The 18,927-nt window shown below is 44.2% G+C and overlaps 1 protein-coding gene across 1 annotated transcript in view; it reads left to right on the forward strand.

The window, feature by feature from the left end:
- The first annotated feature begins 391 nt into the window (after positions 1-391).
- arih2 (ariadne RBR E3 ubiquitin protein ligase 2) overlaps positions 392-18,927 on the forward strand; it is a 55,695-nt gene continuing 37,159 nt past the window's right edge. Inside the window, exons 1-2 of the mRNA XM_033037020.1 lie at positions 392-548; positions 14,415-14,753. Of these exons, the coding sequence (XP_032892911.1) occupies positions 14,523-14,753 (231 nt within the window). The 5' untranslated portion in view covers positions 392-548; positions 14,415-14,522. The remainder of the gene's footprint in view (positions 549-14,414; positions 14,754-18,927) is intronic.

The raw sequence follows: 18,927 nt of genomic DNA on the forward strand, positions 1-18,927 counted from the left end.
CCTGCAGTGAATTTGTGCGGCATGCATTGACCTGCAGTGAATTTGTGCGGCATGCATGGGCCTGCAGTGAATTTGTGCGGCATGCATGGGCCTGCAGTGAATTTGTGCGGCATGCATGGGCCTGCAGTGAATTTGTGCGGCATGCATGGACTTGCAGTGAATTTGTGCGGCGCATGCATAGGCCTGCAGTGAGACCAGGCTGCACTAATGGTCATACAGTGATACTGGGCTGCATGCATGGACCTGCAGTGAATTTGTGCTACATGCTTACAGTGTAACCGGGGTGAATGCGTGGAGCACCTGCAGCGATACCGGGCATGCACTTGGATTTGTGGATCATGGATCCGCGGCATGCGCGCGTGCGTGTCACTTCCGGCCGGCGGTCCCCGGAAGTGACGGGAGAGAGCGAGTGGGGAGGAGGAGGAGGAGGAGAGGGCGAGCTGGCGAGTTCCGCTCGCGCTGCGTTTCCAGGGCGGCCGCACGAGTGGAGTCGGAGCCCGGACCCGTCCCCGCCCGCAGGCCCAGGCACAGGCCCAGGCCGCAGCTCGGTAAGTACAGTCCCCGCGGCTCCCCGGATCACACACACCCTGGGGAAGGCCCGGAGTGAAGTCAGTGGAGGAGAGGGGGGAAGGCTGCTTCCCAGCAACCAGGCCAGCGCCACCATCACTGACTAGGGCAACACCAAAGGCAGGCCGAAAGGCAGCGAGTTAACCCCCTCCCCCTCCCCGGGATCAAACAAGGCACCAGAAACGTGACCATTTAACCCAATGTTAATGTTTCCAGGATTAACCAGGTTGGTGTATATTTTCTATCACCAACAGCATTACTAATTTATCTTAACCACATTTTTATTGAAATATATTTTTTGTTACCAGACCCATTACTAACCCATGTTGACCAAATTTCTGTTACTAACCCGCATTGACCAAATTTTTATTACTAACTTGAGTTGGCTAAATTTCTATTGGTATCTATATTCTATTTATACTTAGTTCAGCTAATAAGCAGAACAATAATGTATCAGGTATTGATTAGAGTAATAGGCACCAGAAACATTGATTGATTGAAAGATACAGCATGGAAACAGGTCCTTTGGCCCACTGAATCCATGCTGACCATTGAACACCAGTTCACTCGCTCTATGTTATTCCATCTACACATCTATCTCTTGCACATTATGGGCGGTTTACAGGTACCAATTAACCTACAACTCCACATGTCATTTGGATGTGGGAGGAAACTGGAGCACCTGATGGAAACCCACGCAGTTACAGGGAGAACATGCAAACTCCACACAGACCAGAAGGTCAGGATTGAACCTGGAGGTCAGGATTGAACCCGAGTCTCTGGTGCTGTGAGGCATCAGCCATATCAGCTGTGACACTGCTGGCCGAAATACTATTGATAAAGATTAACCAGAATAAGAATTGTTGACAACATCTCTACTATGCCTAACCTAAGCAACTAAAACTTGTATCAACTACAATATTAATTGTCACTTGGAAGGATAGATACTGGTAGCTTTAAAAACCCAGGGATAACGAATAAAAAGGCACAAAGTGCTGGAGTAACTTAGCGGGTCAGGCAGTATCTCTGGAGAGCATGAATAGATAATGTTCTGGGTAGGAGGCCTTCTTTATACTGCCAGAGAACGAATAAATTGGGGTATCAGCATTGTTAATAGTTGCTCTAATCAATGTAGCAAATAGTTCCAACTTTTAACGAAAATAACAATATCTGGGTCCATTGTTAATCAGAGAAGAGTGAACTATTTTCATATCTTAATTAGAACAAAGAAAAAGCAAGAAGATACTAAGAGTTTAGGTTTGCAGTGATGTGAGTGGGCAAAAGTTTGACAAATAGTCAAATGAGGGAAATGTTTAGTACATTTTGAAAGGTAGAACAAAAGAATAGTATTATTTCAATGAAAGAAAATTGCAGATAGCTATAGCATAAGTGCAGCTGGGGGCTGGGGAGGTCTTTGGAATGCTGGCCTTTATTTCATGACGTTGAAGTGTGAAAGTAAAGGCCCGGTCCCACTTATGTGTCCATGGCACGGAAATTACACGACCTCGTCGTCACGTTGAGGCGCACAGGCATCGTGGGCACGCGGGGCTGGTCCCACTGAGAAGCGCGGAGGGGTATGGAGTTTTGCGCGGTATCGCGTGGCTATCCGAAATTTTGTAGCGAACAAAAACTTCGCTCGCCACCGGCCTGTCGCGTAACTGACGGCCAAAGTGGACAGGCCCAAGACCCTGGCGCGACGCAACGTCTCACCTCTAACAGCAGCAGAAGCAGGCAAACGATCATCGAACTCAACCTGGGGCTCACGGCCGTTGCGGTCTGGATCCGCCCCCACTTCTACTCCCAGAGCGGGGCCAAGAAAATTGAAGATAGACACAAAATGTTGGAGTAACTCAGCGGGACCGGCAGCACCTCTGGAGAGAAGGAATGGATGATGTTTCGGGTCGAGACCCTTCTTTCAGACTGAAGAAGGGTCTCGACCCGAAACATCACCCATTGCTTCTCTCCAGAGATGCTGCCGGTCCCCCTGAGTTACTCCTGCATTTTGTGTCCATTTTCAAATGACGTCACGCGCTCCAGACGGCTGTGCGGACCGATGAAGTCGCGTGCGACCTTCGGGGGACCGTCGCGCCTCAACGCGACCACGGGTCGCGTAATTAGCGAGCCAAGAACACGTAAGTGGGACAGGGGCTTAAGGAAGTCTTGCTTCAACTGTGTGGCAGTTGTGAGCCCTCATGTACGGTGCTGTGATCAGTCATTATAGGTGTAGGGAATGGCCTCTATATCAGGAAAGATTATTACATTGAGGCTCCTGGGTATATAGGGGATTGTCAGGCGAGGGAAGGTTGAATGAGTTCTGTCATCATTGAATTTTAGAAAAAATTGAAAGATGATCTGACCGTGCAACCTAAGATTCATGGGTTTGCGATATTCCCCACGAGAGAATCCAGAACCAAGCTCTCTCCCAGCTTCCTCCCCCCACCCTGTCCTCCTACAATCAATCTGAAGAAGGATCCAAACCTAAAACATCCACTTTCTCCAGAGATGCAGCCTGACCTGCTGAGTTACTCCAACACTTTGTGTCCTGTTGTCTCAGAATAAATGGGTGCCTACTTAAGATACAAAGAGACATTGCTGAAGGCTGAGTATTTGGAACATCTTACCACAAATGCCTGTGCGGGCAGACCTTGGGTATATTTGATGTTGAGAAAGATTTCTAATTAGGAAGGGAATGAAGGATTATTGGGGGGAAAAGATAGGGAAGTAAACTTGAGCAATCTGGCATTTTATTGACAAAGCCGAATGCTTTATTCACATTTCTTCCTATGCACGTTTGATAGGTTCCAAGGGTCCTTGTTGTTGCTGCCAGAATAATTTACTGTAACACAACCGATTTTCAAGCAACTAATGGTCCAGGCACTCCTCTAATCCGGACAAAATCCATGCCCCCTCCTCCCAGAAGGCCCTCGTAAATGTGATGCCTAGGCCAGATGAGGCGGCCAATCTCAACGTCATCGAGACCTCCAGCCGATTGGCGGGTCAAATTTGCCCTCTGCGGCCAGGACTCTGGAACTCCGTTCCCATGGCCTACTTTACAGGCCAGTATCTTGGCCTCCCAAGGCCGTGGCCTCTGTTGGTCTGGTAAAATGGATAATCCAGAAAGGCTCTGGACCCAAGGGTGCCGGGCTAGCGGTAGATATGGAATATTATGAAAGGAAAACAAATTCGGCCTATCCTGTTGCTCCTTATAACTCAAGTCCTACAGTCTTCGCAACTTCTTGGTGAATCTTTTCTGCACACTCCCCAGCTTAATCACATCCTTTCTATAGCACGTTGACCAGAAATGAAAACAATATTCTAGGTATAACAACATAGTACTAATGTGAACCAATGCTAGGCTTAAAAATACCAACCATAAAATCCAATAATGTAGTGTGAACATTAAGACTTGTAATGAAATAAATTATTGCTACTATCCGAAGACCCAACGTACTCGTTAGTATTTCTGATGCCTTAAGCATTGTGACTGCAGCAATAAAAACAATATTAACAGCATTAATACAGACAAGAAGGATTAACTGTGGCAAGACCCAACATCATTAGTTATTCTAACTCAGCACATTCTGTGCAGGGTAAGAGCAAAAGTGCTTTGTTCTAAGATTTATTTTCTGTCTGTGGCCTTCTACATTGCGCCAAATAGTTTGTTGTTTTCAGGTTTGCTGAAGCACTGTAAACATTGCTTCTCGCTCCTCTTCTTAAGAGAATGCAGCAAAACTACAAGCTAATAACCATTTTTTAAAAATCAACTGATCCAGTAATGTTTTGGGTTTCTTTATGAAGTGCTGCAATGATATATAACATTTTCTTGGGTATTTTGTATTCGTAATAGATTTTCAATCCTAGTTTTAGAATCACTATTTAGCATGATTCAATTTTGATTGGGTTAGTAAGGATTATACGTGTGTTGAAAATGTAAAATGTCTCCACCCTGGGGAAAATGACTGTGGCCACTCATCAATACCTCTTGTGACTTTGTATTCCTCTATAAGTTACCCTCGGCCTCCTACGCTCCATGGAGTAAATGTATCAGTCTCTCCTCATAGCTCAGGTCCTAGTAACATCCTGATTAATCTTTTCTTCAGCCTTTTCTGCTTAATCACATCCTTCCCATAGCAGGACGACCAGGACTGTACACAATACTCCCAAGTGTGATCTCACCTATGCTGATCTCTGTACGCTATATCTTTCCTTTTGCTCTACCCTTTGTACTTGAGTTTGGCTTAATTGCATTCATGGATTTATGCAAAATTTGATTCAGCTGCACGCACTGGAAGCATTTGCAAAGAGGACCATGTTAGATACATTTTCCCCTCTTCTCTCCAGAGATTGTGTCCACAGAAATGTAATTTTGAGGTAAACTGTGAAGCTGCTTAGGAGATGCAGAGCCCACAGCTGCACCACATAGAGCAGCACTGAGAAAGACTCGCTGAGAAAGACTCTTCAGTCCGAAGAAAGGTCTCGAGCCGAAAGGTCACCTATTCCTTTTCTCCAGAAATACTGTCTGACCCGCTGAGTTACTCCAGCTTTTTGTGTCCACACTGTTCTCTGGTGACTGCTGTAATTCCAGTTTCTGCTTGATCCCAGTGCATGACCCAACTCCTCTAAGCCATGTTTCTGACACCTTCAGATGATTAACCCCATGACAAATAATTGATCAGACCAGTCATGACCTACTGTCAATATCTCTGGGCACAACTTGAAGGGGATTTGAAATGTTTCTTACAGGTGAGGCAGAGGCTCACTTGCATCTCCTCCATCCTCAACTACTGTATCCATTGTTCTGGGTGTGGCCTCCTATTTATCGGCGAGACCAGGTGCAGTCTTGACGATCGTTTTGATGAACATGCACTCAGGTCTTGGTCTGCGCAATCTCCCAGTTGCCAAACATTTCAATTCCTCTTCCCATTTCCCTACTGAGTTTTCTGACCTGGGCCGCCTCCACTGTCACAGTGAGGCCACACACAGATTGGAGGGACAGCAGCTCATATTTCGCTTGGGAAGTTTCCAACCTGGCAGTATGAACAATGATTTCTCCAATTTTAAATAACCCATGCAATCCCTCTCCCACCTCCCCCAATCCCCACCCTAGTCACCCCACCAGTTTCACTGTTTGCGTCTATGTATCCCTTTGTTATCGCCTCTCCCCTACCCGACAATGGGCTCCACCCTTGCTGTCGCCGGCCCTGATTTGTTTTGGCCTTTTCCGACCTACAATATCCCCCCCATCTTTCAGTCTGAAGAAGGGTTCCACCCTAAAAATGTCACTAATTCCTTTTCTCCAGAGATGCTGCCTGACCTGCTGAGTTATTCATGCACTTTGTGTCTATCTTTGGGCTAAACCAGCATTTGCAGTTCCTCCCTACACATGAAGACTTTGGGTTGATGGTTTTTCATCAGTTTACTGCAGTACATTAGTCTTGAATTTTGTGCTCAGAAGGTTGGTGATCCTCTGAGGTAAAATATGTGTTGCCCAATTATTGTTTTTTTTCCTGCATCCGCTGCCAACTTTTTTTACCCTGTCACAATTCAACAATGTTTGCACATTTTTTATTATCTCCAGTCCCCATGTCTGCACTGGAGCTTTGGCAGATTCCCAGCCAAGGTCAATGCAAGGATAATTTGTACACATTCCTTCCTGGGTTGTATTGAAACATGCCTTTCTGGTGCCCAGATTAGAAATAATATTTGCAGCAATTTCTGACTTTTGTTTAAAATTGTCTGAGCAGCAGCTTTTGACTTGAATTCTGGATGCAAGAAACTTAAATATGGAATTACTGAATTAATTTGTATGTAGACACAAAATGCTGGAATAACTCAGCGGGACAGGCAGCATCTCTGAGCAGAAGGAATGTGTGACGTTTTGGGTCGAGACCCTTCAGTCTGATGAAGGGTCTCGACCCAAAACGTCACCTATTTCTTCTGCAGCATTTTGTGTCTACCTTTGATTTAAACCAGCATCTGCAGTTTATAAAACCGGCTAATTTCATTGAAAACATTAAATAATCCGAGCATTCTCAGCCCAGCTATGTTTGACAATATTCAGTTGGTTTTGCCTTGGGGTGTGATTAGTTGAGGTGTTTACTTTGTGTTGTAAGGAGGGTGTGGACCAGAGGCAAGATTATGGCTCTGCCTTGCCCAGCAATCATGGTATAATTTGAAAGTCGGGGGGAATGAGGGAGTTGTGCTGGGAAAGGCTTGACATGAATCAGGCTGGGACCATTGTCCATGAGCATTGATTAATTTGGGTTCAAATAATGGTTATTCAGCATGGGAACAAGCTCTTCAGCTGTCAAAGATGTTTATCTGAGGTATTTCTGTCTGCCTATGTTTGGCCCATATCCGTCTAAATGTTTTCTATCCTTGTACCTGCCCAAATAAGGTCATACTGTCATGTGATAGGTGCAGAATTAGGCCTTCGGCCCATCAAGTCTACTCCGCCATTCAACCATGGCTGACCTAACTCTCTCTTCAAATCCCATTCTCGTGCCTTCTCCCCATAACCCCTGTCACCCGTACTAATCAAGAATCTATCTATGTCTACCTTAAAAATATCCATTTACTTGGCCACCACAGCCTTCTGTGGCAAAGATATCCACAGATTCACCATCCTCTGTCTAAAGAAATTCCTCCTCATCTCCTTCCTAAAGGAACATCCTTTAATTCTGAGGCTATGACCTCTAGTCCTACACTAGTGGAAACATCCTCTCCACATCCACTCTATCCGAGCCTTTCACTATTGGTATGTTTCAGTGAGGTCCCTCTTCATCCTTATAAACTCCAGTGAGTACAGGCCCAGTGCTCTGAAATGCTCATCATATGTTAACCTACTCATTCATGGGATCATTTTGTTAACCTCCTCTGGATCCTCTCTAGAGCCAGTACATCCTTCCTCTGATATGGTGCCTATAATTGCTCACAATACTCCAAATGTGACGACCAGCGCCTTATGGAGCCTCAGCATTACATCCCTGTTTTTGTATTCTTGCCCTCTTAAAATAAATGCTAGCATTGCGTTTTCCTTCCTTACTACCAATTCGACTTCCAAATTAACCTTTTGGGAATCTTGCAGCAGCACTCCCAAGTCCCTTTGCACTTCCAATTTCTGGATTCTCTTCTCACTTAGAAAATAGTCTTCGCCTTTATTCCTACTACCAAAATCTTTTAAAACTAATTATTACAGCTCTACTGCTCCCTCTGGTAACTTGTTCCATATACCCACTATCTTCTCTGTATAGATAGTTGTCCATCGTGTCCTTTTTAAGCCTATCCCCTCTCACCTTCTTTCTATGCCCTTAACAGTATTTAGATGAAATGGTGAAGTGTACCAAGAAAAGGCAGATAGAATTTAACTCGTGTAAGTGCAAGGTGTTGCGTTTTGTAAGCTAAACTTGGCCAGGTCTTGCACAGTAATTGGGTGGGCTCTGCAGAGTGTAGTAGAACATAGAAACTCAGGAGTTTCCGGAAAAGGACCATTGGGTTGCACTTCTGGACAGCAAAAGACCATCGGACTATGGCCTGCCGAGGGGAAGCGCTTCCAACCTCAGCCCCGAGTCACTGACGAGGGGGGACATGGGTCCGCGCGGGCAGTTGCCAAACCCCGACAGGCAGCCAGCCATGGAACCCAACTGGCGTGAGTCCAAGGCTCAGCTCCCACTCACCCCAAAGACCGGGAACTGGAAGGAGGAGATAGTTGAACAACATATGATGGACAAAGGACCAGCAAAGAGGAGGTGTTTAATCTCCCACGCCAGAGGCACTCACGGCGCACAAAGGCTGAAGGACCGGAGAAAAGAGGGACGACTAGTTGGTGAACTGTATGTCCTCTGTTCGGCCTTTTTGACTGTGGAGTCAATGGTGGCCCCCCCCCCATTTCAGGTCCTTGGAGATGATGGTTCCAAGAACTTAAAAGGCTCCACAGATGTTGATGGTGAGTGGGGGGAGGGGAGGGGGAGCTCTCCTAAAGTCTACAATCAATTCCATTGTCTTAAGGGCATTGAGCCCCAGGTTGTTATGAAGGCACCAGAAGGCCAACTGTGCCACTTCCTGTCTGTTGGCAGATTCCTCCCCTATTCCAGTCTAGGTGCTGGAGGATGAAGTACAGGCCTAGGTTGACTGCGTCATCCACTGATCTATTGGCCCGGTATGCAAACTGCAGAGGGTCTAGCATGGGGTGCGTGATATTTTTCAGCTTGGCCAGCATGTCTTTCAAGGGTCTTCATGACCACAGAGGTCAGTGCGACAGGCCTGTAGTCATTAAGACCAGTAATCCTTGTCTTTTTGGGTACAGGGACAATAGTGGAGACTATGAAGCATGCAGGGACAGTACAGGTTTGCAGGGACTGGTTGAAAATGTCCGTGTAGACCGGTGCCAGTTGTTCGGCACAGAGCTTGAGGGAAGATGGGGAAACATTGTCCAGTCCTGGTTGAGGGAGAGCTGAGAAGGGGAGTAGATAGCAAAGGCTACCGGAAATTGGAGAAGTCAATGTTCATGCCGCTGGGGTGCAGACTGCCCAAGCGGAATATTATTTTTCAGCTTGGCCAGCATGTCTTTCAAGGGTCTTCATGACCACAGAGGTCAGTGCGACAGGCCTGTAGTCATTAAGACCAGTAATCCTTGTCTTTTTGGGTACAGGGACAATAGTGGAGACTATGAAGCATGCAGGGACAGTACAGGTTTGCAGGGACTGGTTGAAAATGTCCGTGTAGACCGGTGCCAGTTGTTCGGCACAGAGCTTGAGGGAAGATGGGGAAACATTGTCCAGTCCTGGTTGAGGGAGAGCTGAGAAGGGGAGTAGCTAGCAAAGGCTACCGGAAATTGGAGAAGTCAATGTTCATGCCGCTGGGGTGCAGACTGCCCAAGCGGAATATGAGGTGCTGCTCCTCCAATTTCTGATGGTGCTCACTCTGGCCATGTAGGAGGCCCAGGACAGAAAGGTTGGATTCGGAATGGGAGGGGGAGTTGAAGTGCTGAACCACAGGGAGATCAGGTTGGTTGATGCGGACCGAGCTGAGGTGTTCGGCGAAACGATCGGCAAGCCTACGCTTGGTCTCACCGATGTAGATCAGCTGACATCTAGAGCAGGGGATGCAATAGATGAGGTTGGAGGAGATGCAGGTGAACCTCTGTCACACCTGGAACGACTGCTTGGGTCCTTGAATGGAGTTGAGGGGGGAGGTAAAGCGACAAGTGTAGCATCTCCTGCGGTTGCAAGGGAAGGTGCCCTTGCGGGTGGGAAGGGAAGAATTGAGCAGGGAGTTACGGAGGGAGCGGTCTTCAAACTGAAGAAGAGTCCCCGATGCAGGAGCAGATCGCCTCAATGCTGAGGGCCCGAATGTAGCTGGCTACGGGAGTCAAGATCGTCTCGACAACGGAGGCTTCGAGGCCCACGACCGAGGAAGAACAAAGGAAGGACTTGAACTTTATTTCGCCTTCCATCACAGTGAGGAATGTGTAGGAGTCACTGTGGTGGATGTTCATGTTAAAATGTGTTTTGGAGTTGCTTTTAATTTTATGACTGACCTGGCCAATGAAATTCCTTGTATGTTGCAAAACATACTTGGCGAATAAAGTGTGATATCCCTGTCCCACGGTACGAGTTCATTCCAAGAGCTCTCCTGAGTTTGCCCGGATTCGAACTCGGAGATTTACGGTAATGGCCACTCGTCGGTACTCGGGGCTCTCGTAGACATTTTTCAACATGTTGAAAAATCTTCACAAGTCTTCCCGTGCTTACCTGCCGTTAGCGAGTCTTCCCGAGTACCTGCCGTTAGTGTTACGAGCCGCTAAGTGACATCCCAGAGCTCCGACGTACCTGCTACGTTCATTCTCCGTGCTTACCACGAGCTTGATTTTTTTTAAACTCGGGAAAGCTCTTGGAATGAACTTGTACCGTGGGACAGGGCTTTGATTTTGATTAGCTGAGAACTTGCTCCTCAACTTCTCAGAGTACCTTTCCTTGGCAGCTCTGATTCCTCTTCTCAGCTTGTAGTTGGCCTGTCTGTAGAGGTCTGCATCCCCGCTCCTGTAGGCCTCATCTTTAGACTGGCGGAGCTGTCTGAGTTCTGCTGTAAACCAGGGTTTGTCGTTGTTGAACCAGATCCGGGTCCCAGTGGGAATGCAACTGTCCTCACAAAAGCTGACATATGATGTCACAGTGTCTGTATACTCATCGAGGTTTGTGGTTGCTTCGCTGAACACATTCCAATCAGTGTAGTTAAATCAGAACTGTAGGTTTTCAATGCCCTCGGTTGTCCACCTTTTCGTTGTTCTGACCACAGGCTTAGCAGATTTTAGTTTCTGCCTGTTGGTCGGAATAAGGTCAACTAAACAATGATCAGAGAGACCCAGAGTCGCCCGGGGAACAGAGCGATATGCATTCTTGATTGAAGTGTAACAGTGATCGCGTATTCTCTCCCCTCTGGAGGGGCAGGTAACATGAAGTCTGTACTTAGGAAGCTCTTGGCTGAGGTTAGCCTTATTCAAGTTTCCCAAAATAATGACCATGGATCTCTACCCTCTCTACCCTCATTACCTGGTCAGCGAGTTGCATTTGCGCCTCACGTACGCAAGCTTGTGGGGGTGTTGGGGGGGGGGGGGTATGTAAACTCCAGCGAGAATAAAAGAGGTCAATTCACTCGGAGAATAAAAGGGTTTGCAGTTTATAAAGAAAGATTCTAGATTGGGAGAACAGAAGTTTGATAGTGCCGTGATGTCACTGCACCAGTCCTGGTTAGTATAAAAGCATATTCCACCGCCACTTGATTTTCTCGCTGCCTCTGCTTCGCGGTCCGCTCTATGTAGTTGAAAGCCAGTCAGTTGCAGCGCATTGTCCGGGGTCGACTCACACAGCCCGGTCTCGGTGAAGCTCAGGGCAGCGACACGAGAGAAGTCCTTGTTTGTCTGGCGCAGGAGTTGCAGTTCGTCCACTTTGTTGTTGAGAGAACGTAGATTTGCATGGAATATACTCGGGAGCATTGCACGTAATCCTCATCGCCAGACTCGGGTGAGTGCTCCAGAGCGCTTCCCACGGGTCCTCCTCCATCTCAAGACCTTGAACACAGCCACAGCCCCACCGACGAGTATGTCCAAATAATCCAGCGAGTGAGAAAAACGTAGCAACCCGGAACGATGTTTGGAGGTGCCGTATGTCTGATAATGAGTACCTCTCTCATGAAAGTGATCTTTGTGGGGTTTTCACAGATGACACAAACACATACAAAACAACAACACCAGTTTGGAAATTTAGAGGAACAGGAAACGTGTATAGTTGTGTATCGTATCTCTCCCATACAAAGTATATAACCATATCTTGCTTACAGCTGATTAACCGGTGGAATAATAGTTTGTTGCCTATTCTTCGTTGTATTGCACTTGTTGAGTTGAATTTCTCTAACTTCTAATCATTGGGATCAAAGCTTTGATTTCAGGTCTGTATTTCTGCTAGACATCAGCCAGCTTAAAACCAAATGGACTGCATTTGATGAAGTTTAGAATTGAGTTTGGGAAAAGCCATAGCTCTCATTCCACTGATAGTTCTTGTTTGCAACCACTCATTTGATGATATTGAGTGAGTTAAAGAATTTTCCTCCAATGCCTTTCAAGTGCCTCCAAATATCATTACGCAGGGCTACGCAGTAGTTTAGTTTATTGTCACGTGTACCGAGGTATAGTGAAAAGCTTTTGTTGCTTGTTAACCAGTCAGCGGAAAGACTATATACTTGATTAAAATCAAGCTGTCCACTGTGTACAGATACAGGATGAAGGATATAATGTTTAGTGCAAGATAATGTCCAGTAAAGTCTAATGAAAGATAGTCTGAGGGTCTCCATTGAGGTAGATGGTAGCTCAGAACCGCTCTCGAGTTGGTGATAGGATGGTTCAGTTGCCTGATAACAGCCTGATAAGTATTATACAGATATAATTGGAGAATTTACATGCTGGTAATTCTTCTGATTGAAAAAATAATGAGGTAAGAAATGTGCCATGAGGTACAAGATTGTTAGTTCATGAGTTATAAAATAAAACTTAAACGGGTACTTGTAATACTTGCTGTTAATCTGGTTATCTCAGCATAAAACTACTAAAGTGCCATCCAGCTTCTATTATTTGGTTTTCTGGACAGTTTTCCTTTCCTTCACTTCAGGTCTGTCCCTCTTCGATTAATCCCCTATCAGTATCTTCTCTGTCTGCGTACGTTGCCAAAGCAATACGTTCTGGGCATAAGTCTAACCATTGATCATTAGCTTACATTTGCTGGGACAAGCATTCTAGTTGGGGTCCATGCACACTTCTGAGATCACTTTTACCACAGGAAAAACGTAGCAACTTAAGCAATGTCTGTTCCTCAAATTTAAAATCTCTATGAGCAGTTTTATTTGGATTTGTTTGGGATTCAACTGGGACTTTTCCCAACCTGTGTTACTCAAGCTCTTATTTGTTATTTACTATTGGAGGTGCTACACTAGTACAACGTTTAAACATGTTTTGCAATTCCAAAATTGACGTGTCCGTACAAGTGGACAAGAGTTATAAAAGTCAAAAATTATTTGTCAGTATATCGTCCCTGATAACAATGGTTTATTTTCTGTCTACAGTGGTATAGGAAATAGGCAAATTCAATAGAAGTTGTACAGGAAAGAGGGAAGAGGATGGTGGAAAATGTCATCCTTGTGTTGTATCTGTACATCAGATGCTGGTGAGAGAGAAGTGGAAAATAAAGTTGGGAAGATCTCTTCAATGGCTAATCATATTAGACATGGAAATTATGCTTCGTCTTGAGCATAAAATATAAGTACAGTGTGTTTGAGCATTTGCAGTGACTGAACAAACTTTGCTCCAGCAAATGGCAGGAACTCCCGATCCACAAATTAATGTTACATGTATACTTAATTCCAGCCTCCTCCTGATTTGGCTTTTTTTTTTTCCAATATATATTTGCGTTCATCTTTCCTTTGTGTACATATTTGACAACGTCTAAGCATCCATGCTGTTGATCTTGGCTCCATGTCATAGCTGGTTTTATGTTAAAGAATAAACTTGCATTTATAAATGCAATGCCACATCCTCAGGATGTCTCCAGTGCTTCATAATTAAACTGAATTTTAATATGCACTCTATTTCGGATAAGCAAACCTGCAGTCAACTTTTGCACATGAAAGGACAGTCTGTTCCTTGGTAATGTTAATGGATGGGAATATATGACTAAAATGTGGAACTCTTAGCTCTTCAGTTGGTACCATGCAAACCACGTGAGCACAGAGACAACGTGGGCTGAGCAGCCCTGCTGTCTGAAGAAGCATCTCGACCTGAAACCTCACCCATTCCTTCTCTCCAGAGATGCAGCCTGTCCCGCTGAGTTACTCCAGCATTTTGTGTCTACCTTCGATTTAAACCAGCATCTGAAGTTCTTTCCTACACACTGTGCAGCACTATGTTGATATTGCACAGACAATTTGAACTTTATTTTTCTTCTGCCAGTTCTAGCACAGGCTTTCGACGTGGCCTTCTTTTTTCAAAGTTTAAAATCAAGTAAAATTTTCAACAAATTTCAGAGAGTATAGTATTCTTGCAGAATTAATATTTTTCTGGGGTTTTGCCAGCTGTCGGTGCACTGAATAAGTTGCTGGGAATGATGAAGATATTAAACTGAGTTTGCAAATGTTATTTAATTTTTGTATCATATGTGGGTGTAAAGTATAAACTGGTCTCGTTGAATTGTGCCTCGGTACGAGTAATTTTTACAGGACAGGAGGGAAAGATGTTAAAAAGTATTTGATTATTGGTACTTCGCTTTTGTTTATACTATTCATGGTTCGTTTCTCTTTTTCAGCTAATCAAACAACAGATGAAGGTTGGGAGAGAGCCGTTACAATTTGTAAATAAAGCATTTTGATTTTGGTTATCATAAAATTTGTGAAGAATTCGAACAGTCTTGACCATGTCGGTGGATATGAATAGCCAGAGTTCTGACAGTAATGATGACTATAATGGAGACTCGGAAGAGGACCAGGGAGATATGCGTGACTATTACGATGGGGTAGCGGGCGATGTGGAACAGCAAGGCGCAGACGCCTTTGATCCAGAAGAATACCAGTTCACATGTCTGTCATATAAGGAGTCAGAGAATGTACTAAATCAACAAGTTGACTTAATGGCAGACACTTTAAAGGTAAGGCTTTGGAATTGTTATGCTATTGTACATGACATACGGTGGGTGAGAAAGGAGAAGGCAATTGGTTTGAGTCCTCTCCAGAGTTGAAATGAGGTTCCCAGTGGCACAGTGGTAGAGTTGACACCTTACAGCGCCAGAGAGTCTGGTTCGATCCTGACTATGGGTGTTGTCTGTACGGAGTTTGTACGTTCGCCCTGTGACCGCGTGGAATTCCGGGTGCTCCGATTTCCTCTCACATTCTAAAGACGTGCAGGTTTGCTGGTTAATTGGCTTCTGTAAAATTGTCCCTAGTGTGTAGGATAGAACTAGTGTACAGTTGATCGCTGGTCGGATCAGACTAGGTTGGCCAAAGGGCTTGTTTCCTTTCTTTATCTCTTTAAAAAAAACCATGTGGAATGAGTGAAATTTGACATGCAAGCCACGGTGCTGGAATGGGGAGGACAGGGCGACTGAAAGAACAGACAGCATCATCGCACTAGGTCAGGCCAACCCTTGCATCATCAATCTAGTGCCAACAGGACTCTGGGCCTTCAATTAAGAAATGCATATCTCGTTGCATCAAGATCAGACTTTTCAAAAACTTGAGATTTGAAGGATGCACAATGGCGCTAGAATATGCCACCTATTTGGAGCTGTTCCAGTAGAGGATCTGTTAACCACCTCAATTGTCCCAATGTTTTACTTGTGTATGATTGTACTCATGGTGAACTTTGACTGGATAGCAAGCAGAATAAAGCTTTTCACTGCTTCCTAGTGACAATAACAAACTAAACATGCAAAAGAAAGCTTTTCACTTGGTCTTAGTATCCACAATAATGCACTAAGCTAAAATTAAACAGGCCAAGACAAAAGTCAACCACATTGGTAGTGTAGAAAGGAACTGCAGATGCTAGTTTATACCGAAGATAAACACAAAGTGCTGGAGTATCTTTGCAGGTCAGGCAGCATCTCAAGAAAAAGGATGGGTGACGTTTTGGGTAGTAGAATTTCTTCCACAAAGGATTTTCATGAATATCCTATTCAAGAGGAAAAGACCCATGCTATGGCCATGTCATGATAATTTTTGGTCCTTCACAGAAAACATGTTTGCATCAATCTGTAGCAAGCATGGTTAAGCATTTATGTTACCATGGTCCAGGATTTATTGACACAGGTTGATCATACGCTGAATAATCCAACCACATTTTTGTTTGGAAGTGGAAAGAAATAATAGAAATTGCATTCATTGCAATGTGTAAAAAGAGTTGAGATACTGTGTTATAATTTTGCTGCATGTCATTGTGGTATATATCATGTCTTGATTGGTGAATATAGTTAGTTTGTGATTTTATTTGAAGCAGAAATAATATGTGAATGCTTCATTGTAGGTATGTTGCAAAGCCTACCTGAAGCGTCGTTGAATATCTGCCGCTGAGGTTGTGCGCGATTTTGGCGCGGTTTAGAGGGGGCGGGTTTAAAACGCGATTTTCTCTAGGCTGTTCAAATCGAAGATGTTCAGCCTAGTTAATTATTAACGAAAAATTGCTGAAAGACCCCGTCGCAAAAGCTATTATTAGTTTTAAAGGCCTCGTAAAATAGTTATAGTAGTTTAAAAATCAATCTCTGAACCCGCGACCACCCGCACCCGCAGGGTCTCATAAAGCAAATATCTGAAGGTAGGCTGTATATTTTTACATTAAAAAGGGCTTCTAAAGATTCCTTTATACAAAGTTTAATATTGCGAGTAGCTCAATTTGGCCCCATTATATCCCGCAGTATTTTTCTGGGCATTTGGGGCACAAAACTACCGCAATGTGAACGTTCTAAACCAGCGCGTTCCACGGGGACCCACTGGAAAGCTGATTTAAAATGGACTTTAATTTACAGCAATTGAACACTAAATTCCTTCCATTTGGTCTATAAATTAATGTAAATGAGATTTAAAAATCATGTTTTATTGTGAATTATTTGTGAATATTATTTGGACATTTAGGCTATTTAAAAATGTTAATCATTTATTAAGAAATGGATAGATGTTTAGATCTAGTAATTGAAGTCTGAAATTAGCTACAATTAGGTAACTAACTAATTATATGCTTTAATTTCAGGTCATCCAAGTAAGATTATTTTATATTTGTTTCAGAATGCTTCAATCTATGATAACTGAAAATTTCATTCAGTTCTCTTAATTTTTAAGAAAGTTATGGGCTTTTGACTGTTCACGATCACAGATTTTTTGTTATGTCCATAGAAAATCAATAGGGAACAAGATGCTCATTTCCCAGTATGAAAATGGCCATACCTTTTTTAATACTTGAGATATGAAAGTGAATTAGGTGTCAAATTAAACTTATTTTTATGCTTTATCTGATGGGATAAATTGCAGACTTGATTTTTTAAATCTCAAAATTTTGTAACATTGCTATTCATTGAGCATAATTCCGACTGGTAACTACGCACTTCGTCCGAGCACATTATAGCACACGCCATGCAAGCCGTCTTAAATGACCACCTAAACTGTCATTCGGCAACCTAAAAAGCTGCCTAGGTTGCCCGGCTGGCAACAGTGAAAAAAAGTTAAGTGACAGCCCTGTTAATACCCAATAGCACCCATTTCCCAAGCTGAGGGTATGAATTAAAATCAGATAACTCATTTTTCTTATAGCATAGATGGCTGCTTATTATTTTGAAATGAGATCAAATAGCCAGTGACTGGTGTTTTGTGCTTGAATGGATAAAAGCAAGATTTATTTTCAAACAATGGTGATTGATTTTAAATTTTATTTTAAATTTATCACTCATCAAATATTAATTCTTTGTTTTGCTATTCAGTTGCCACTGCATTTTCTGTAAATTAAATCAAAAAGTCCTGATCGGTTCTGCTATTTGTTTTGCTTCAAAGTTTAACAGCTATTCTGGAAAGTTGTAAACTACTGATGAAAGTTGCCTTAATCTCAAGTGATTTAGTGCATTTTCAAATTCTGTTTTTTTGCAAGTGTAACTTCTTATTTCAGCCTGCATAATTTATTTTGTTCTGTTAATGTTTGAACTAATTTGTTTTGTTTTCCATTATTATGTTGGAAATCAGTGAGGACCTCGAGTCAAATCCTCCTGTAATTTGCATGACCCTTGCTTTAAATTTCTCTCGATCCATTTCTCAGGCTATTAAGATTAATGTGTTTCCCATCATATTCATTGACATTTTCAAGACAATTTGCATTTTTTGTCATGTGCACAGTAAGGTGTGGTACAGGTGCAATGAAAATCTTTCTTGCAGTAACACGCAACACTTTAAGTCATAAATTGTACTTAAATTATGCACATTCTTCAAGGCACAAACAAAAGACAAGAAGAGAGTCAGGGCAGGGGGCCCACCAGCAGGTCCTCCATAATCCCAGTAAGATGCCCTTACACTTCTGCTCAAATCCTCTTGCAATGGGTGGTATACAGTGGCGCAGTGGTAGAGCTGCTGCTTCACAGCGCCAGACACCCCGGTTCAATTCTGACTACGTGCTGTTTGTCCGTGGGTTTTCTCCGGGTGAAACATGGAAACATAGACAATAGGTACAGGAGTAGGCCATTCGGCCTTTAGAGCCAGCACTGCCATTCCATATGATCATGTCTGATCATCCAAAATCAGTAGTAGCCACAAAAAGCTGGAGTAAATCAGCGGGTCAGGCAGCATCTCCGGTACCTTCGATTTACACCACATCCAAAATCAGTACCCCGTTCCTTCCCCATATTCCTTGATTCCGTTAGCCCTAAGACCTACATCAACCGACTCCAACTGGTCCAGAACGCAGCCGCCCGACTCATCACCCACACCAAATCTTGGCATCACATCACTCCAGTCCTCAAACAACTTCACTGGCTTCCCATCCCCCACCGGATCACCTACAAAATCCTGGTCCTCACCTACAAAGCCCTCCACCATCTGGCCCCCCCATATCTCACTGACCTCTCCCCCTACCAACCCTCACGGTCCCTCAGATCCACATCAGCCGGTCTCCTCTCCATCCACAAATCCAACCTCCGCAGTTTTGGGGACAGAGCCTTCTCCAGGGCAACTCCCAGGCTCTGGAACTCCCTCTCCCAACTGATCCGCAATTCCGTGTCCCTCACCTTCTTCCAGTCCCGCCTCAACATCCATCTCTTCACCTCTGCCTATCCTTAGCCCCATGTGCCCTTCCCT

The sequence above is a fragment of the Amblyraja radiata genome, chromosome 18, assembly GCF_010909765.2.
Source record: "Amblyraja radiata isolate CabotCenter1 chromosome 18, sAmbRad1.1.pri, whole genome shotgun sequence".
Classification (NCBI taxonomy): domain Eukaryota; kingdom Metazoa; phylum Chordata; class Chondrichthyes; order Rajiformes; family Rajidae; genus Amblyraja; species Amblyraja radiata.